Source organism: Typha angustifolia, chromosome 8 (assembly GCF_048772165.1).
Source record: "Typha angustifolia cultivar Huaian chromosome 8, ASM4877216v1, whole genome shotgun sequence".
Classification (NCBI taxonomy): domain Eukaryota; kingdom Viridiplantae; phylum Streptophyta; class Magnoliopsida; order Poales; family Typhaceae; genus Typha; species Typha angustifolia.
This window is the reverse complement of record NC_133246.1, coordinates 4,856,351-4,877,596: the sequence shown is the minus strand read 5'-3', so window position 1 is coordinate 4,877,596 and position 21,246 is coordinate 4,856,351. Positions and strand designations below refer to the sequence as shown.

The window sequence follows — 21,246 nt, the reverse complement described above, 5'->3', positions numbered from 1 at the left end:
TCCTCTATCCGTCCACTATAAATAGTATTTTAATCATTTACCAAAATATCTCCTAAATGTATTGCTTCTTCATGTCACATAACCACTATTCTACTTCATATCTAAATATCATATTAACCTAAACCAATTTAAGCTTACTTATTTTAGTTCAAAAAACAAGCATGATTATTAAATAAACCGCATCCTAACACCACCTAACAACCACTCGGCACTCTGTGAAAAAGCAATCTAACTTTGTGAATCCATCTTATAGGGAAGCATATTCTGTCAACGAGAATGCAATATAAGTTAGATTAGTTTATTCAGATTAAAACGAAAATGAAAAGACAGTAGTCCAATGTAAGAGAAAAACTTGATTGAAACATAGGAGAATGTTACATTTTCAGCCATAATTTTGCCTAAACGAAAGCTGACTTGCTAGCAGATATCCCTTTAACATTGAGGCTAGTTCTGCAGATGAGAACATCCCTGAATTTTAAATTATTCTCAAAATAAACACGAGAAAATTCTCAGCAAACTTGATTATGCCCTCAATAGATATGACTATTTTAAGTAAACTCTCTCGAACTCTACGACCGGGAAAAAATAGTTTAAAAACTCATTCCTCTGATTTTACAAGATCCTCTTCATTACTTCCTTTCCCATCATAAGCAGATTCATCTCTTTCTTCAGCCATTTCTTTGTTAGAAAGCATTTCCTTCAACTTTCTCAGTTCATTGTCCTTCGCTTCTAGCTTATCTTGTAGAATATACACCTGAAATGGACGTGGTCAAGGAGGCCAACGTTTGTTAATCAAAGCCACAAATGATATGAATGATCAATCAAACAACATATTCTTCTGTAAGTGTCATGAATATAGTTCTTCCCATCAATATCAGCCACAATGTTATAGTTCATAAGATAAAGTGAGTTCAATTGACACTGGAGTGGAAACTAAATGTCAACCCAATAATGGAGCATTCGAATTATAAAAAGTGCTATTCACCTTCGTTTAATAACATAGACCAATGGAAGCAGCATTCACACTTCTGTGTAAATAAGACTAGTCAAAAAGATTAACAGACAGGTGAATGTATTGGGGGTTCCGGAGTTCTTTACGTATATGTAAAACCTATAACAGAATAACAGACAATTAATGCCCAACCTGAACTGAGCTGGCCTGAAAACTTTGTTAAGTTATATTAGGACCAGTTTGGATTGGTTCCGAACCGACCCGACCCAACCTGTTACAGGACTTCTTCCTTCCACCACCCCCCAATCTGGACCTCGGTGTACCTATTCTCTTCTCCCTCCCTCCACCTCTGGTCCTTCCGCAGCATTTCCCCCTAATGGTACCCCTCCACCTTTCCCTTGTTGCCAGCACAACAATCCATACCAGGCTGCATAGTCCATGCCGCAGCTCATAGCACAACAATGTTAACCTTGTCAGCTCATAAATCCTTGATACAAAATGGCAGCCTTCTTAGGAATTAAGGGCATAGAAGGCTTGACAAATCCAAAAAGATAGCTGGACCGTTGGACAGAGACCTTTTGTTCATGGTGGAGAAATCAGGTAATTGAAGGACAAATTCAATAGACAAAAGAACTCATAACATTACTATCATGATATAAAGCATAACACAAACTTGCAACTAACTTGCAATTAAGTGAGTTCAAGAAACCTGACAGAATAAATTATATATTGAACTAAATGATACAAAGATTAGTATAAAATAGGACATATAATTCCTAGTTTGATGTTAAAGAAAGATCTGCAGGTTGGCTCTAACAATAAAATGGCATCAAGAGAGTGTTAATTAGTGACAGTAATACGGCAAACTGTATGCATTTAGTTGAAAATGACATGCAACGTGACCAGGATAAAAATCCTTCTACTAAAGCATCAATGTTACTTTGTAGCACTAGTCGTGGGGAAAAAAGTTAATAAATGCTTTACCATCTCATTTGATCTCTCAACATCGTTAGTTAGCCCCTCCATGTGCTTATACAGTGCTGCATGAGATAAAAGACATCAACATCAATCTTGCATGAAGTAGGAAACAGAAGTCAGGTTATCATATTCATAACTAAATTTTCTTCCAACTTTTGTTAAAACAAAAATCTAGTCATTCACATATGCTGGCCACTCTCATTATTTTCCATATTGAGTAATCAAGATTATGTCCAATACTTTTCCATGTGCCTTCACAGTCCCCAGCCATTTGTACATCTGGGTAACTTGGATCATAGTAGAAGGTACATATGAAAGTCACCTATGGTTAAGCACATAAATAGGCAGACATAAGCAGGTCAAGGGGATCCAGGTGGTTAGCAGTTGAGAATCTTCCAAGATCTCTCACAGAAGAGCATGCCCTTCTTAATTTATGATTACTAGGATCCAATTCTTATTGTAGAATATTAAGTATCTATCTTATTGATGGCAGATTAGCTTGTTGCTAAAGCATATTTTGTACTTCAATGTCACTTTATCGAACTGGAAATTCTACATACTATACTCAATTCTCAAATGAAATCACAAATTTCTACATTTATAGATGTTACTGGCTTCTTTTTGATTTGTTATATGTAAAATTATTTTCCTAAATAATGAGCATACAAATTAAGCATCTAAAAAATCTCACATTTGACCATGTGATTAAGCTAAATAAGGCATATTAGGTTTAGAAATGGAAAGATCGAATACAAGATATTGAAAAGAAAGAGCATCAACAGATGATGCACGATTGGTATTCAGCATATCAATCATGATTGGTATTCAGCACATTAATCAGAGAATGCCTGTCATAGTGAACATAAGAAAGGTACCAGAGAGACTTTACAGAGCTAACAATGCAACTATTAACTTCATCCCCTACTTGAAGATTTGAAGATCCAAAACATACAAGGCAGACAAAAAAGCATGAAATTAACATACTACTCACCATCAAATTGATTTCTGAGCTCTGCATTTTGGGCCTTCAGTAATGCGATCTTCATTCCCAATTCATGAATCTAAGAAATAACTTCTTGTTAACATCGGATAGCTGTTGAGAGTTAAGACAACACCTATCTTCTTTTTTTCTTTTTTCTTTTGTTTCTGTATGTTTGAGTAAGCATGTGTGCATGCATATGTGTGAGATATGAGCTAAGAATACAAACTTTACATTAATCTATAAGAAAATATTTACACTCTTGTAGACCTTGAATGCTCCTCGAGATATTAAAATACTCATCCTCAGGTGGAAAATAAACAAGAGAACTGTATATCTCTCCACCTTAGTGTTAGCTTTCTAAAATCCTGACATCTTAAAACAGTTCAATGCATGATATCTGGTACATGTTATGAAAGTACAATATGAGAGCAGGATTTACTTTTCCTTCAGAAGCCATTGCTCCAATCTCCTCATTTTCCTCCTGCAAGGTTCTACACTTGGCCACCAGCATTTTGCCCAGCTTGCTACCTGCGGTGAAGTTGAGAGCAGCAACATTGTCTAGCAGTTCTTTTATTTTCTTTTCTTTCTCTTCAACCAAATTCTGGTACATAAGGTACACAGATTAATGGTAAGTTCTCAATTTTATTCAGATTTCTTCATATATGCGAAAACAGTACTGAGCCAACATAATACAAGGAAAAGAGCACCAAGGTCAAGGAAACATGCAGAGAAAATTACATCTTTAGAAGGTATTTACAAGTAAAATTCTTTAAACAAAGATTTTCATATCGCAAGTGGGAGACCATGAGTCACCTTTAGACGTGTAAATTCCTCATGTATTGCTGGGTCAAGCAATAACCTCCTTGTCTGCCAGAGTCGACATTGAATACATTAGGATTTATCTATCAAGAAAGCTATATAACTAAAATAAGTATCCAGCTCAAGGTCATAAGTGTCCAACCAACACAGGAAAGCACAAAATTAGACAAATAAGGAAGATAACCAACAGAGAATCTAAAAAGATACAGAAAAATAAAAACCACAGATTAAGCAATAATGTTAGATATATTGCAAAAGAGTGCTCACCAAAAGCTCCAAGAGAGAGGACATGAGAATTTCCTATTATTGATTGGTTTAGAAACAACATGATATAAATACTGTACTGAGCACATCCAACCACTGAATATCAGGGAGACCATGACATCCAGCTTCCTTTCATATTTGATTCTATGTCACAGACTTGAGCAAAGCTTCTAAGTTCTAACTTGGAGAAAAAAAAAATTCTAAATACAATTCCTTCCTTCTATAATTCTGATTCAACAGTTTCATCCTTCTCTAGCAATGGCTGAAGGAACACAAATTTATCCCAAAGTTTCCATTAAACATGTTAAATCACTTTTCACCCATGCTATACATCATATGCAAGAATTATGGTTCAACGGACGCATAGAAGGCCATATGAACAAAAGAGAGGAACGAGAACAAGGATTCCTTGCATATAATCAAACATTAGTACCTTTAGATTAATAATTTATCTTCACATCCATGATCGATGAAGCACCTGAAAATTCGTAGGAAATGGAAGACCCGACATATATTGAAAGTCCATAAAATGTACTCAAACCTGGATACCCAACGCACTTATACATATTTTCCACCGAATTAACTACTGTCCTTATATAGGTAAGCTAAAAAAAGATATTACTACTAAATCTTGGCGTTTAAAACATTGTTAATCATCTTAAATATATTTTTCTAGTTGTAAATCATAATGTCACTATAGGCAAGGGAAAAAAAAATAGTACTCGAAAGGAGATGCTACTAGCACCTACACATGCACCAGCTGACACCACCTTCAGCATCACCACCAGCACTAGCATCACTGCCTCAACAAATACTAGCATAACTACCACTAGCCACCAACACTACCACTGAAGCAGCAATCAACAAAAACCACCAACAACACCAAAAAAAAGAAAAGAAAATTACTACAGCCACAAACCAAATTTCTAGAAAGCTTGGAAGAAAATCTGAAGAAACTTATGTCACCTGTATTTATGGAAGTCATTATGTTCATGTTAATCATCATAGACAAAAAATGGCAACCACTTAACACACAAAAGGAAGAAAAGTAATAGATGAAGATTTCCCATTCAAGAAAAAGAAATCATAAGTGACCACATAATCGTTAGTAGGCCCATGCAATTCATGTTACAGATTGTAAAAACTGACAGATAAGTCAAACAACACAATGTTTACCTGCACCGATGGTGGCCTCAACTGTGTCTTCAAATCCCTAACTGCAGACTGGAAATTCACTAATAATTCTCAGTCAAAGATGCCATATGAATGTAAAAGGAACTTATGAAGCTAAAGCTACCAAGAGATAATAAAACAACTGGGATATTATAATTTAAAAGTGATTGATAGGATACTCTAATTACGTAGTGGCAGGTACTGCAAAGAAAGTAAGCAACAACCTACAAAGCCTTAACTGTTTCATTGTTGCAACTTGCAAGAGACAATAAGTATTATAAGGTACTTAAGATATAAGATAAGTTCCAATCATATTAATTTGCCAATAATAATTCAAGCATGTGCATGTGCAAAGGACAAATGGCATTTTCCTGGAAACAGTACCGGTGCCACAGTTATGTGTAAACATTTTAAGACATGGAACTCAAGAAAGAAAAATGGCTTTTCGCTACTTCAGAGCATGCATATTAATGAAGCTTCATGCTAGTTTTGCAATGTCCAACATTGAAAAATTATGAAATATAGGTGATACTGTGATAGGACCATGTGTTATACGCTGACAATATATGTAGTTTATGAGACCTTGAACAATAACCATGTATTGCATTTCCAAACCACCAATTTATCGGACTTATAAAAATGGTATGTCCAGGTTATAATAAAAGCCAGTTCAGGCTACTGGACTGGATGTTATAAACTTATAATAGATAGAGTACCTTCAGGTCTGCAATTTCCTGTTCTCGTTTTGCAAAAGTTACAATGAATGCAGCTTCCCGTTTCTTTGCTTTCTCCAGCTGCCAAGAAATAAATAAGATGAATATCTAAAATTACAATCTGCAGTTACCATTCTATCTGTCTAGGCTGATGAATGTATAACCAACCTGCTCCTTCAGCGACTCCTCAGTTGACTTCAGATTTTTGAGATAAGATACCACCAATCCGGGTTCTAAATTGGAAAAAAAAAAAACTAATAAAGATTCTCCAGACATACTACATTTTAGCTGCATGTTAATCACACTTGCTAAATGCTAACCCGGAGTGGTCCCTGAAGGTGTAAATGGGCTATTCTGAAATGCTGAGTGCCACTTCTGGATTTCCAGTCTAGCAGCTTCCAATTCTCCCTGCAACAAATGCAAAATGATCATTTCAATTTTCAAGAATGATAGTGCCAATATTATAATAAGCTGGAATCTAATTGCAACCTATGAATAATGGGCACAAGTTAAGGGTACAAACATGGCATGTTACAAACATAATGCTTCAAATAAATCCTTAAAAACAAAATATAGTTCAACATTTTTTCTAGATATGCATATATTTATGTGTATTAAATGTACACTTTATGCTTGAGTTGATTTGACTGAGGAATTACATCGTATCTTGTGATAATATAGACAAGCAAGCATTTTATAATTTGTTCACAAGCAAAAGAGGTAACACAATGATGGAGACACCACTATTCATCACGTTTACTCTTATAGGCATAAAGGGCAGCACCCGCGGCTCCTTGGTTTAACGAAGATTTTGATTAGCCATATAAGGCTATTTTCATCTTTTTGTTTGTTAAGCTATTTTTATCTTTTGCTTTGTTTTGCCTATATAAAGACTTGTAATCCTCTTTTTATTGGTTAATGAATATTTTAAGAGTTTTCACATAATGAGTGTTTGTTGATAGATTCTAACACCCTAGTTAGTGGATTCCTCAGGTTTAGTTACTTTTCTTACTTGTTCTTCTCAAATCCGCAATCGAAGAGTTTGTCCTACATCACACAATGACTAAAACATGAAATGATGCAAGAATAATTAAACAAATAGGGAATAAGAGTAAGGTTGCACAATGCATACATCTAGTCTTGCTTGACTAGGCATTGGAGAAACCCTCATTAGAACACCCTTAAGATGCTGGAAAATATAAGATAATGCATTTGTTGACTATTAATCACAACAATATTTATTGTGGTATGAGCCCCAAATTCAATAAGACACACCACCAATTATAGACATTATAACCCCCAATTCCTCCATAAAATCCAAGAAGTATCCTGCAAATATGCAAGCCATACCAAGGAAAGGACAGGCTTTGCCTCTTTCCCTTGGTAAATTCAATGGTTTATCCCATGTATTAGTGATTTAGCACTCAGCCGCTTGCATAACACTTCCTTGGAATCTAGGTTTCTTTCTAGGACTTGAAGGTTGTGCCGACAAAGTACCGACACATAGCATGAGGGCCCCACACAACACCCCTTCTGTTACCTCTTAGTATCGATTTGTCACTATGAAGCGGTTAGAGGAGGTAAGTATCGGCAAAGAGAGGTCACTATGAAGCCGTCGTCCTCCTTTCATCTGCTACTTTAAGTTAGATTCGCTTTGCAGATCTTTTATTCTTAACCCAATCCAACATGTGAAGACTTTTAAAACCTTCACATACCAAGTCATCTTCAATCTTGGGTTAAGGCACACAAGAGAGGGAGAGGAGGGCCGTGACATGGGATGATGAGACGAATGGCAGTGGTGGAAGCTCCCTCCAATTCTCCTTTTCTTTTTCTCTCCCTTTCTTGCATAGGGTGGCGACGGCACGGTCGACAAGCCATGGGCAAGCCCATTTGTGGTGAAAAGAATATTAACCCTCCTTCCTTTTAGAAGAAGAAGAAGAAGAAACCTCGTCTAGATTGTGGGAGACAAAGAAAGTGTGGAGTCCATCACAAAAGGAGGGAGGAGGAGAAAGGGGAAGGAGATAAACTGGGGATTCTCCACAAGAATAATATTTTTCAATTTTTCATAATTTTCTTCTCATTTTAGGAATCATCACCTCCATATAAGGAGATGAGGAGATTATGTCAAATCACAACCTAAACTTATCAAAATCTTTTCTAATCTAATCTATAACTAAATTATGACTCTTTTACTTAAAGATAAAGCAAATCCTACCATAACTTATTTCACAAGAAATCAACAACCAAATCCCCTCGACTTTTAGGGGTTTTAAATAAATAAGACACTCTACAAACAAATCTAATTTTTAGATAAAAAATACATCCAAAAACTTATAATAAATGAAGATCTAATTCTCATCATTTCTTCCAGCCTAGGGCCCTCTTGAAATCAATTTCCTAACATTGGATAAGCACTTGTTGGAAAGTTAGGCATGAAGACTTTAGGGATAACTAGGTCAATGTGGCTCCTTTATTACTCTATCTCTCTCTTAAAACTTCCTATTAAAACTTCTTAAATCTGATAATAAGCTACTAGTCTACTGCAACTCTAAAGCTTTTTCTTCTTCTTTGACTTCTTCTCCTACTATCAACTAACCCATTTTTCCTGATTCATAATTCATCTATATCCCTGATCAATTTCGTAGAAACAGAAAATCAAGCAAATCACCATAAAGAATCTGACAAGTACATCTATGCTGCATAGATCGCAGCTCTCATAAGCTATTGACTTTGTTATTGGTAACCCAGAAACAAGGAATTCAGATAAAATAAGTCTTGTTTTGAACTATAAAATGTCACATAACTCCTGGACCTACTCTAGAGGAGATGACACATATACAAATTAGTATTAGGCTGCTTGAAACTAATTCTTATGCATTTGACTTATGGTGATCATAATTCATGATCGTCCCAAATATAAGTATATAACCATGTCAAGCTGTGCACATTGGGACCTAATGCTGGTTCACTAAGCAAAATCATCATTAGCGATTCTTGAAACATTACTGAAGTTCAGTTCAGAACATATGCCTTTTAATTGCAGCAGAGAAAAATCATCTCGTAACCGATTTTCTTGCATCCATTTAAAAAGTTATAAAAGTATAAAACTAAATATCCATTTCCAAACAAGCAACCTACTAGTGAGGCATAGCTGTATGTAATGATTTAAATTTTTAGACTACAACCTAGTTGAAGAAAATGGCTGATAACACATAAACCTTATGCTTTAATAAAACTAGAAAATTTATAAGTAATACATGATAGTACAGGGTAAACAAGATCAAAGCAACAAATTCCCTTAAAACTATCACAAACCTGGCATGTTGTGAGGCTCTCTTTACAGCTCTGCAGACTAACAGAAAAAAAAAATCAAGTCATAAGTTAAGCAATATATTCCAAAATATTATGATGAGATTCTAACTTCAAAGTAGATGTTACAGACCTTTCACGTAAAGACAAAATCATCCCTGTGGTAACACCAGGTACATTTTCTTCGGCTTTTGTCTTCCCCTAAAATTTCAAATTAAGGGTTCCAATATAAGATTCATGGACATCAGATATTTTCCTTCAAGTAAGCAGAAGATATGGATGAACTTCATTAAAACAAATTATATGGATTCACTCAACATAAAAGTTAAAGATGAGTACAGAAAGAAAATGATGGAATAAGCTTCAACTGAACTAAAGGCTAACAAATGGATAAAGCAACTGTGATGTGACTGATAATCTGATAAACATCATCAAGCATCAAATATAGCCTATTAAGCTTTGTAAATGTTTTATAATTTCTTCAGTGACATTATCTCTTGAGAATTTTCTCAATGCTTTATAACCGCTTAAAAATGCAACGTAATTGCAGGTGCATTTCTAGCTTCCAATGAAAAGCTAATAGGAGGATCACTTGGATCGATGTTTCAGGCTTATCCGCTTGTTTTAGTGGAGCGAGTTTTGAGTCATGGAAATGCCTCCTCAACCAATAGTGTAAGGTTGTGTACATCTTGCAATCTTTGGACCCTTCAGAAGCTAACATCCCACAAGACAATAATAGTAGGTTTTAGCCATCCTAAATTCATTACACATGTGCATGGGTACTATTATTTCTTAATCAGTTCTAAGAAGGCTGTTTGAAATACATGGACAGAATTGAAAAGCTCAGAGCCTAAGTAGATGGACAAAGATCAAGGTGGACATTCAAAACATTCAAAAACTACTAAAATCAAACAAAATTTTCAATCTCATAACAAAAATCAGAAAATACATGTGAAATATGTGATATGAACATACTAATCAAATTTGTCAACAACTACCAGATACATGCTAGCAAAAGCTGAAATTCCAGAAATAGGAAGACAACAATACGACTAAGAAACTAAAACTCTCAAACTTCATGCCTGTTATGCCCTAACATCAAGGTCTTAACAATCACACCCAGGTTTTAAGTGCTGCCAGCCTATCAACAAGGGCTGTGCTGACACATGATATAAGTCAATAATTCAAGGTCGTGCCGGTCCTTATGATTTGTGCCAGTTCATGACAAAGCTTTGCCACCAGGCACTTAAATTCTATCCTGCAGTAACTTGGTTAACTGGTTTCTCCGTTTGTCATTGTTCTGTTAAGTTTCTGTAATGTCATTATCCATAACACTCACTGTGTTAATTTTATGTCACATAGAGGAAAACAAATTCTCCAATTCCTACTCAGAAGCCACATGACGTGAAACAGAAAATGATACTGACAATATCACAATTAACAGATGGCACGATATAACAAACGAACCAATATCAGTTAATTTTATCAACGTTCAAAAAAGAAAGTATCTGATACATCTCAACTTATTGCAAATTTTCCAAACCTCTAAAAAAGACCATAAGTTGGCTTTTGACAACCCACAATTTGATTGAGCAAAAGAAAACACATTAGGGTCTTTAGTTACCTTCTTACTACCGAAGACATCGTCCTCTTCCTCTTCAAGATCTCCAAAGGCTCTTTTTTCACCTAAAACCATTAAAAAAAAAACAACTTTAATCGAGAAAGAGATGAAAAATAGCACTAGAAAGAGATGGGAGCAATCAAAAGTATAGCAAACAGACCAATTGATACTACCTGAGCTTTTACCGCCGCCGTGGCTTCCAGGATAATCGCCGCCAAAGTCATCTTCCTGTAGGCCAAAAGATCACCAAAAAAATTAAAAATACAAAAAGGCTTATAAAACAGGATTGGGGAGAGGCCCGAAGCATTGGGCATAGATCGGAGAAGGAGATAAGGAAGGAAAGAGAGGAAGCGGGGTAAAAAGAACGGATCAGAGATCTCTACGTCGTCGAGGTGAGGAGTAGCCATTGGAAATCCGAGAGCAAACCCTAATGCCCGTTCCCCTTTGTTGTTCTGCTCCTTTCGCGCTTCTTGCAACGGGAGAGTGGGAACGGAAGCCCCGGTTTAATTAATATTCACTTTGACTTAAAATTAAAGCCTACGCTAATGGCTATCACTTTAGTTAAACTCCCATCAAGACTTGACTCACTATCATTTTATGCTTGAATCATTTTAATACACTCAAAAAATAAATTTAACTTAAATAAATAGATATTATATTTTTCGAATAACATGGAATTTATAGGCACTGTGTTACCATAATATTTTCCTTTAAAGACAAAGATTATATTAAGCCGTTAACTCGGTACAAAAGTCTTCACCAGAATCGAAGCTAAACCTTCTTTTCTTTTTTGCAAGCTAATCAAACAGCATTATTAGTTAGGTTTTTGATATATTGATAGCGCGGAAAATAGACCGCTGAGACCGTTGACAATCTTTCAAAATGTCAATCAGAATTATTGAGTCTTACTCGAGCCAAACATTAGAGTAAACTTTCGAGAGTCGGGACTTTCCAGATAAGAGCTTCTGTGATGAGAGCCGACTTAGGGTTCTGAAGAACAATAATTTTTTATATATTTTTAATTTAGTAATATTGTTCAAAAGAATCAACCTCTCTAGAAATGCCCAACCCAACCAATTTGGGCCTACATTGGGCGGCTCGGCCCATCTTAGTGGGCTCGGCCCAATTGTTCTCCATCTTCCCTCTTTCCTTCTAGCCAGTGGCAGTAATAAAGAAATCAATCTCCTACCACCTCGATTGCTCGAAACCACAGAGGTAAGGAGGTATACGAGATGTATTCGCTGCGGAGAGGTCTTCTACTTTGCCACCGCAACCCTAATCTCTGGTCGAATGGGATCAGGGCATTCTCCACCTCCGATCCTTCTTCTTTGAGGAGATCCGTCGCTTCCCTCCTCGACTCTCTCTCCCTCAAGCAAGGTATTCCCGGATCCCTTACTTTGACTCTTTAAGAGCAAGATTCGAGTCCCGGTCTCTTAGTTGGTCTTGGTGTAAGTGTTATTTTCGTGCGTTCTACGCAAATCTCTTCAAAGTTTTGGAAATCCTCGCGAAAGGGCCGTATTCAACATCTGTGCAGCTAGTTTTATTACTCGTGTGTCGCTTCACATCTTGATTAGTCGCAAAGTGAGTAGAGAGGAACTTGGACAATCTTTACCTACATTTCCCACATTTTTCACCTTAAAAATCACTGCTTTATTCAATTCATTTAGATCCTGGTTTAAATCTGATTAGCATCTCATCTTATCTCATATCTGGGTATCTCGATAATAAGGGAATTTTAACCAGTCATTTGAGACGATTGTTTCTTCTCTACGTGATTTGTGGGATGGGATTCGGGACTAAACCCAATTATTTTTCTTTGAGAAGTAGTTATGGTCGTGAATGATTGATCTCTGGTCAATGTAGTCAACTTGGTCATGACAACATATGGGAGGAGGACTTCTTATGCACATTATGTGCAACTACTTTGTCTCTTCTTCCTATCTGTACTGCCAATATAAATTTTGTGACTTTTAGATCGTTCTTTGTCTAGCTTTTACTTAGGATCAAGAGATCCATTTAGCACGCTAAAACTCATGTCCTCCTAGTAATCTCTGAATGGTGCATGAAGGATCAATTCTTTTCCTTTTAATATGCGTGAAGGATTACTATGGTAGACACACTCTTGCAGCTTGCAGATATGTGCAACTGCATTAAATTTGAAATAACATGGTTTTTTTGAAAGGTCAAACGCTGGTGCAGAACTGTGGAGATAGTGATATTGGGAAGCTTGTTGTCGAATTGGCAAAGGAGAGGAAACTTCAAACTATTAGCATAATTGAAGACAAACCTGGTACTCCTGAAATAATTGAAGAATTGAAGGCCCTTGGTGGGGATATAGTTGTTCCTGAAAGCTACACAAAGACATGGTATTTTCTCTATCTTTTTCCGGAGGCAAATCTAGAGGACACTTGATCTTATTTGTAATAGAATGGCAATTATTTTAAACTAAAGGTTCAGGTAAACTTTTCTATTGCTAGATCCAGTTGTCCGTTTATGATCAGTTTGGCAATTTTCTAAAGTTGAAGGCCTTAGGTATGTTCTTTAGGTTTATAGATTGATTTATGACCCCTCCAAAAAAAAGAGGAAAAAAATCTGTGTTGAGCACTGTCTTGTCAAGGAAGATCAAGACTTCTTGTCATCTAAAAGTATTATGCAAGTTTCTTGTTGTATATCTCCTCTTAACAATTTCTACATCTGTCTGCACTTCTTTTCTCAATTTTATTGAGTTCCATCCTATTACTCAGGTATTTAGTCAGTCAGCTAATTATATTATTCCTGATTAGCTATGGATATGATATGTTCGATGGAATATCGGATACCACATTTTGGACAGTCTATGTAGTCGTATTCTGTATCTTGAGCACAAGGTATAAGTTAGTTTGAGTTATGATCTTATGATGGCCAATAAAAGAGTTAGTTTGACCATTTATCACCCCCTGAATATGGCTTTCAAACTGTTAATGTAAAACTGCCGCTTCCTTTTCTGCTTATGTATTTGAAGATCTTAATCTTTAGGATCACGATTCTTTTGTTTTTTTTTTATATAGCTGGGTTTTAAGAGAAAATGTCTTGTTTCTAACATGTTTATTACCCTTCAACTTTTTAGTGCTTCCAATTGATCTTCCCAAATCGAGTTCTTTGTTTGTCCAATTCGTTCTACAGCCTTTGCTTTAGATATTGGTAGGCTGTTGAATATCTGTTTTCTTGACAGAATGACACCCATTCTTTTTGCCACTGTTGAAGAGATACATATGGACACGATTATGAAGGGGCATAACCCTAGTGGCTTGTCTATATATTATTGCACTTATTTGTTCTGCATTTAGTTTCCTTATACTTGTGTCCATCCAACCATCTTGCTTTCTCATGTTCTCCTCTGTCTATATTAGAGGCACTGTATAGAGAGATAGATGACATTCTTGTGCGTTAACCATCTCTACTGTCTCTAGCAGGAAAAATTAAGTTCTATTAGAAACTTACAATTTTAAGGCTGTTGAATATATTATCCTTCTCTCTATACTTTTCCATTTTCTAGCATTAATTCTTTCTTGACCTTTATATTTTACTAGTCAAAAGAAAATTTTCTATCTTTAAGATTAAAAGTTGATAGTTCTTGATATTGGATCTAGTAAGAAGGTATATAAATATTACTTAAAATTGTTGTTTTGTTTAGTTACACAGTTGGCACCTGTGTTGTATACTTGTATCTGTGTATGGACTCGAGTAGTACACTTATGTGCATGAAATTGGCTCAAGGAAGTCAAAAGAATGTTTTATATTTGTACTTCATCTGATTTATTTTATTTTTTCCTTTCCTGTTGGCTTCTTTTCTTAACTCAAACATGAACAATACATATCAGAGACAAGAAGTATGAACAGGATAATTTAACAAACTTCTTAAGGTTCCTATCTTTTTTACTAATCTTTTAGAAGACTCTGCTGCAGACTGAATTTCTTCCCAGGGGAAAATTCTGAGATTATTTCAGTAAGCAACATGTTATATACCACAGCCAGACAGGGAATGAGACTTGTTTGATCCATATATCTTAAGTAATTACATATGAAACCAATGCAAAGCAATACCTCCTAGAGGAGGAAGGTTCCAAGTTGTCTTTTGTGGCTGCAATGTCTAGTTGGCATTGCATATTAGTCAATACATGCCAATGCATTGTGTTGCCTGAGTATATGTTAACCCTTTGGAAAGGGAATTCGGAACATTTAGATACTATCACTCATGGGTTGATTGTTTTCACCTTATGCACATTCTTGGTGGTCAATCAACACTCATTTCTGTCAGTCTGTTTGAGACACAATCTTGATACTGCAAAAATTTTCTCTTTTAGTCATCCCATTGGGCATTGTCTGTTCTGTTTGGCATCAGTGTTATCACTTAACTCCTTGCTGCATGTCTTTTAATGAGAAAGTTTTAGAATAATTTATTCATGAGGTAGTGTTGGAGAGTCGGGTCAACTTATGATTTTGTTAGTGGATAATTTGATTGTGTCTCACTATAGTGACTATAAGTTCTACTGAAGCAGGGCCATCTTGAACCAAATCTGCTTTCTCTTTTATTATTTTATGCTTTTAAGATGAACCTCTTATTGTGGTCCAAAGAGCTATCTGGTTTACAAATTACATTCATAATTCCTGATTATTACCTAGGAAATGTAAATTTTGTACTGTGTAAGTGCTGAATAGACAAATAGTTTATGAAGGTACACACAGCTAATATCGTAACTTATTCAGGAAATCAGGAATTACTAGATTCCTTGAGTTGATTAAAGCTGATTGCTACTGTCCCCTTTATACTGATGTTTCATTGTTTCCATCTGACTTCATTCAAACCATGATCTGAATATCTTTTTTCCTGTCCTTGTAATGTGTGTTTTCTTTCTTTATCCAGATCAAATATATCATCAACACAATAGCTACTGACTTTTCTTTTGCTATGCCATTTCTTAAGTGAAATTGGTACATCATTCTATTCCTTGTTTTGAATCTCTTGATTGTTTAGAAATATACACAATAGAGATATTCACTTCAGTTGTTCTCTAGCATGAGCTAAGGAATTATTTGAATCTATTTTAGTTCTTTTAATGTGAGGTTCTGAATAGACCAGACATGCTTTTATTTTAAGCTTCTCCATTCAGAGAATGAATCTTCTCTTCTTCATTGAGTTCATAGATCTCGCAAGTTATTAGGAACTATTTACCGTTCATTTATATTTTGCAGTCATAATTATAACTAAATAAGTTGTTTCTTCTTTTCCCTTAAAAGTTCAAACAAACTATGTAACTACATTTTAAGGTGCTAATGGTATGCAGAAGTTTTTTATGTTAATATTGTTTGGCTCCATTATCTGCTGCCAGAATGGTATAAGTTGCTTACATTTTTTGAAAGTAAATATGCTATCTTTTACCCTTCCAATGTGAAATGACTATGCTTGTAAAGACATTGCAGAAATTTCTTATTTCAAAATTTTAGTTTCTTTCTCCCCTCGTACAATATTTTTGTTACACCTGGCTGAAGAAATCAATTATTTCTCTTTCCAGGTACATGAAACGGCTAGTTAGTGAAATGAGCCCTTCAGCAGGCATAAATTTTGGTGATGGGTACCAGGCCACTGCTGTCGGTAAGGCTGTGGTAGATGGAGGAACTTTGGTTTCATACAAGAAAAAGCTTCCAAAGCATGTTGTTTATGATGGAGCAGCCCGCAAAGAAATTGAGTGGGACGCATTCACAAAAGAGAAGAAGCTCAAAGTGTTGAATGTGTAGTCTGGCCCTATTGGTTCTTTTTCTTCTTCTTTTTTTTTTGAATATAAGGAAAACTAGAGCTGTCGCTCTTGTTCAGATTTACCTGTTTTGCTTTGTTGCTACCGATAAAAATGAGGTTTTCCACCACCTTCAAATAATTAGGTAGAACATGATTATTCTGGACTAATCAGCTGTCTTATTGTACGTGATGGATTCCACTGGAAATTATGTACTGTTCAACTTATTTCTGATTTTTTGTTCTATTTTTATGAAGTCATACTGCAAAAGTTGGGTAATTTGGTGTTCAGCCAACTGATTTGCTATGAAACGAAACATTAAATTGTGGTAGGTTGTCATTTTTGAAAGATTACACGATTCAATAATGCAGGAATCTGATGCTTTTTTTTTTCCTTCCGAGATCTCATATTTGACTTTGAAAAAGTGATTAGTTATGATTCACTCCCTGAGGAGAACAGGATATTATTTTCAAGTGAAATGTGAAGATTTTGTTTTTTTCTTGACACAATGCTCCATCCTTTCATGTATAACAAAGCATGATATTATGGCCTGGTTACTTTTTTCCTTTGATATATGATACGATTAACAGAGTAGAAACTATTTGATACGGGAGTGTAGGTGATATATCCTTCTTGTCTAGTTAAATATGTTATCACTGCTATTCTTTGAATGCCCTCAAGTTACTCTCTTTTGATTTAAATCTCTCAACCAGTCCCAAATTTCGAACAGTCGTTGCCACTGCAGCCTCAATCCAGCACGATGTCGTGCTTCAGCTTGAGCTGGTGTCTCTGCTTCCATATCTGCTTCACCTACACCACCAACAACAAATTAAGATGTGAATCTTAGCTAAATAGGCCTCTATATGATCTGCACTAAGACTCTTAATTATATTCTGAACTGATGATGGTCACCGAGAGAGAGAGAAGTATACTTATGGGGTCCTCATGTTGTTCCTGCTGCTGTTTCAATTGCTTGCTGAAGGATTTTGCAGCTGCAAATACATCATTAGGCCTCTCCCATCCTCCTCCAAACACACCATGAGCCTCCTTCGGCTGCGGTCGTATGAGAAACTCGAGCAGCGGCAATTCTTCACTCTCCACCCAATGGATGCAGTTCACAGGGCATGAATCAATGGACACCTGCCATAAAAATAATCTCTTATCACATAACCAGTTGATCCAAAAATGTAAGATGTTATGTATATACATCATAACTTAAACAATCTCGCACTAGTTCCCAGCAAAACATAACAAGTATGGATGTTATGTATCACTCTTATCTTTGAGGATTATTGCAAAGCAATAATTTTCATAACGATTGCTTTGTTTCCACTCTTCTAGTTGTTGTTAGTTTAAGTTTTAACAAAAATAAGTGGATAACATGAAATATAAGACTCGAGATAGCATGTCGAAAATGTAAGGCATAAAATCTTAATTGAGCCACCATTTTTTTTTCTTTTCCATTAAGACAATAATGCAACTATGCAAGAAAAACAAATGAACATAAGGGAGGGAAATATAAGACCTATGCTTGTGTTATTCTAACCTCGATCTTCTTCTCGGAGTCGCCGAATTGAACCTTGATACGTGCACATCCTAGAGCTTCATCCATCACAAATGTCTCCCCTGCGTGGTGCACACACTCCCTGCAACCTGCGAGGATTGCCATGCTATCCCATGAGGATGGAATGATAAGCTGAATAGCATCTAAGAGAGAGGATGGTTATAGCTTGGTGTTTGATGCTTCACCTATGCATTTATTCTCGTCTACAAAGAGAGCTTGGGATCTCACTGGTCCATTCCATGAGCTATAACCATTCCCGGAATAATTGCTTTCAAATCCTCTTCTCCTCTTGGCATTTGCACCATTATAATTTCTTCTCCTATCCTCTTTCGTTAAAGCACGGTATGCCTCATTCAGCAGAAGAGTGAATTCATGACCCTTTGATATATGAAACACCATTAAAAAAGTGCAACACTTAATCTTTTTTCTTTTTCTTTTTTTCCTTTACATACACATATTTCAATCAGTAGAGCCACATATTTGATGTTTGTACTTTGTGAGAAATATATTAAACAAATGCCTACTTCTACTCAGTAAAATAAGAACAAAAGAAGATTCATCTGGTTTAAAACAACATCAGGCCCACAATAAGTGATGCAAATTTTTTACTTTTACCTTAATGTGAAAAAGCTTACTCAAGAATATTAAGTCCATTTTTGCACCTATAGTTAATATAATTCATCTAGATAGTATCTATCCGGCAAGAAAAATACAGGGAGTCAGAATAATAAAAGATCTATCCCGTAAGAAAACTAACGCCAAAGTTGTTTGAGACATTAAAAACAAAATACAGGGGGGAGTTCGAATCATAAATATCCATATAGAATGGTATGAATGATAGTGAAGGCAACCATTAGAGTGATTGTTTATTATAAATTTCCCTTATTTCCTTAAACAAAATTAAGAATAGAGTGAAAGAAAGGAGTGGACCCTATGGCCAGCAATATCAGGATGGTGTTGCTTCTGTAATCTCCTATAAGCCTCCTTGATCTCCTGAGTAGAGGAGTCAATTGACACCCCAAGCACTTGATAGTAATCTTTAGGCCCTGCTGCTTCCTTCCCAGCTTTGGAACTGCAGCATCTTATGATGCTACTTGGTATCTGTCTCAATCTAGTAAACAGAGAAAGGAAGGAAGGAAAGAAAGACCAGTTAAAATAAGATCAGAGAATAAGAGAGAAACTACAAAGAGGAAATCCAGATTACTAGGTAGTGGATCGATTGGTGCTCACTTTGGTCCTGGCTTCCATGCGGTGGTCAAGTGGTTTGGATGAGTTCTTGGAGGTTTCAGGAGTGAGAGATGGATAGAAGAGGAGGTGCTGCAGTCTATCATTTTTTCTGTTCTTTTCTTTCTCAGTGGTTTCGTATTGTTGTTGCTCATTGCCTTTCTAGTTTCTACTCTTCGTTGTGGATGGGATGAAAGAAGATATTTGCACGTTGCTTTAGAAAGTGTTATTTTTTTATAGGATATTTCCTGGTGGGGTCCAAAGCCTGGGACTACATCCTCTGCAGGGAGGGTTTCAGGAATTTCTTACTTGGCACTCTTAAATAGCATGAACGAGTTTTCGACCAATTTAGACCCTCCTTTTTTTTTTTTATAACCAAAATGAATTGTCCATCAAACTTATTACAAATTAAGGTCTAATTCAGCTTTTTTTTAAATGCTAACCAGTTGGACGTTTTTATGGTCAGATAATATTTTTTTAACTATTAAAAGATTAAGTTAAAGAGATTTATATATATAAAATGTTGCTCAGTTCAGTATTTTAGATCAGTATTTTTATTAAGACTATGGATGGCCGTGCTGGCGGCGTATCGGCACATGGCACGAGAGGTGCCGCACTGCACCACTCCTAAGAGTTCCGTCGCTCACCGTTGAGGTATCCGTTGTCAATCACCATCGCCGTCGCCGATCGACAAACGGCAATGGCAGGTGAGTGGCGAGTGGCGGTCGGCGACGACGAAGGTAAGTATCTCGTTTTTTTTCTTCTCATCCTCTGCTGGCAAGTGTCACGGCACGTGCCGTGCGCCGACATGGTCCGTGTCTGTGGCACAACCATCATTGATTAAGACTATATAGTAAATTAGACCTTATTTGATAATAAATTTGAGGAGCACCTCCCTCTCTATCGAGCTCTCCCTTAATTATCTCTCTTTGTTTTCATCGTGGCCCTGAATGGAACTAATGATGTTTGCTATCCTTCCCTTTGCCGATGAGACCTCGCTCCTCCGCTTTGGTTGATTTTTTTTCTTTGGGGCGAGATATGTAACTTTTCAATCTCTCCCCTGCCGTCGCCAATTTTCTGGCCGACGACCTTCATGGTCGAAGAGCTTGAGGGTATATCATGCCTGCGGCATTGGCGAGTACTTGGGGCTTCGAGCTCCTCCGTCGTAGTCCCTCGTGAGCTGTGATAGACCCCCCACCACTTTCTCCTAGAGTTACTACCCTTGCCTTGCCACTGTGTACTGTGCCATCTCTCCCATATCCAGCGCCAAATCCATATTGGCCTCCATTCCATCCTCTTCCTTCCTCTACTTACAGCCACTGATTTTTATTAGACTTTATTGAGTTGAAGCTGCTCCCTCCTCCTGTGGCCGGTCGGCGATAGGGGGTCGCCGAGGCACTCCCCGCCGTTGGCTTAGCCTTTTTTACCGTCGTCACGGGGTTAAGCTAGAGTAGCTCGGGCTGGCTTGGCTCGAGGTCGTATTAATTAAAAAGTTCATCTTCTTTTTCCACAGACTAAAGAGAAAATTACAATAACTATATGATACATATACAATTATTACTCTTCTATTTCACAGTAATTATTCCTTTATAGTTCGTAGTTATTTTATGTATTGCGTAAGTAAATATATGTGAGAGTGGGAGCAAATATTTATTATTGCTCGCGTCTTTCAGAAGCAAAAAGTGACATAATAATACATATTTTATGAAAAAAAATGGCTTACAATACCAAGAGAAAAAAAAAAAGAACTGCGGGGTGGTCGTCTAAAAACGTGCATGTGTTGTGTTTGTACAAATTACCCACTGTCTTTACACAATGTCTTCTTAAATTTTTTAACTTGCCTCAGCTCCCATGTATCTTCCACTGTGGTGGACTT

General features: G+C 36.4%; 3 protein-coding genes across 3 annotated transcripts; 1 reads left to right on the top strand and 2 right to left on the bottom strand.

Annotated features, from left to right (window-relative positions):
* Nucleotides 1–330: 330 nt before the first annotated feature.
* On the bottom strand, nt 331–11,340 carry LOC140765454 (FKBP12-interacting protein of 37 kDa). The gene is made up of 14 exons (XM_073104560.1): nt 11,195–11,340; nt 10,985–11,039; nt 10,815–10,876; nt 9,324–9,391; nt 9,197–9,233; nt 6,202–6,289; nt 6,050–6,114; nt 5,885–5,962; nt 5,172–5,219; nt 3,726–3,779; nt 3,352–3,513; nt 2,922–2,991; nt 1,937–1,992; nt 331–754 (listed from the first exon to the last, which is right to left on the bottom strand). Exons 1-14 carry the CDS (start codon nt 11,216–11,218, stop codon nt 599–601), a joined length of 1,023 nt encoding a protein of 340 aa, XP_072960661.1. The 5' UTR covers nt 11,219–11,340; the 3' UTR covers nt 331–598.
* Nucleotides 11,341–11,987: 647 nt separating this feature from the next.
* LOC140765424 (uncharacterized) lies at nt 11,988–16,861 on the top strand. Its single transcript, XM_073104506.1, has 3 exons — nt 11,988–12,188; nt 12,994–13,177; nt 16,364–16,861. The coding sequence occupies exons 1-3, from the start codon at nt 12,044–12,046 to the stop codon at nt 16,584–16,586; spliced, it is 552 nt and encodes a 183-aa protein (XP_072960607.1). The 5' UTR covers nt 11,988–12,043; the 3' UTR covers nt 16,587–16,861.
* A 264-nt stretch (nt 16,862–17,125) lies between these two features.
* Nucleotides 17,126–19,560, bottom strand: LOC140765423 (chaperone protein dnaJ C76, chloroplastic-like). The gene is made up of 6 exons (XM_073104505.1): nt 19,377–19,560; nt 19,077–19,257; nt 18,332–18,524; nt 18,129–18,235; nt 17,515–17,722; nt 17,126–17,392 (listed from the first exon to the last, which is right to left on the bottom strand). The coding sequence occupies exons 1-6, from the start codon at nt 19,523–19,525 to the stop codon at nt 17,259–17,261; spliced, it is 972 nt and encodes a 323-aa protein (XP_072960606.1). The 5' UTR covers nt 19,526–19,560; the 3' UTR covers nt 17,126–17,258.
* Between the last annotated feature and the right edge of the window lie 1,686 nt (nt 19,561–21,246).

Excerpts from the sequence above, each read along its gene's own strand:
- LOC140765423 (XM_073104505.1), bottom strand. The coding sequence starts at position 19,525 with ATGAGCAACAACAATACGAAACCACTGAGAAAGAAAAGAACAGAAAAA. Across the intron at positions 18,525-19,076 it reads CTGATATTGCTGGCCATAGG|GGTCATGAATTCACTCTTCT; the intron begins GTCCACTCCTTT and ends CATATATCAAAG. Across the intron at positions 17,723-18,128 it reads ACTCCGAGAAGAAGATCGAG|GTGTCCATTGATTCATGCCC; the intron begins GTTAGAATAACA and ends TTTTTATGGCAG.
- LOC140765424 (XM_073104506.1), top strand. The coding sequence starts at position 12,044 with ATGTATTCGCTGCGGAGAGGTCTTCTACTTTGCCACCGCAACCCTAAT. Across the intron at positions 12,189-12,993 it reads CTCTCTCTCCCTCAAGCAAG|GTCAAACGCTGGTGCAGAAC; the intron begins GTATTCCCGGAT and ends TTTTTTTGAAAG. Across the intron at positions 13,178-16,363 it reads GAAAGCTACACAAAGACATG|GTACATGAAACGGCTAGTTA; the intron begins GTATTTTCTCTA and ends TTCTCTTTCCAG.
- LOC140765454 (XM_073104560.1), bottom strand. The coding sequence starts at position 11,218 with ATGGCTACTCCTCACCTCGACGAC. Across the intron at positions 5,963-6,049 it reads AGGAGTCGCTGAAGGAGCAG|CTGGAGAAAGCAAAGAAACG; the intron begins GTTGGTTATACA and ends ATTTCTTGGCAG. Across the intron at positions 1,993-2,921 it reads GCTCAGAAATCAATTTGATG|CACTGTATAAGCACATGGAG; the intron begins GTGAGTAGTATG and ends TATCTCATGCAG.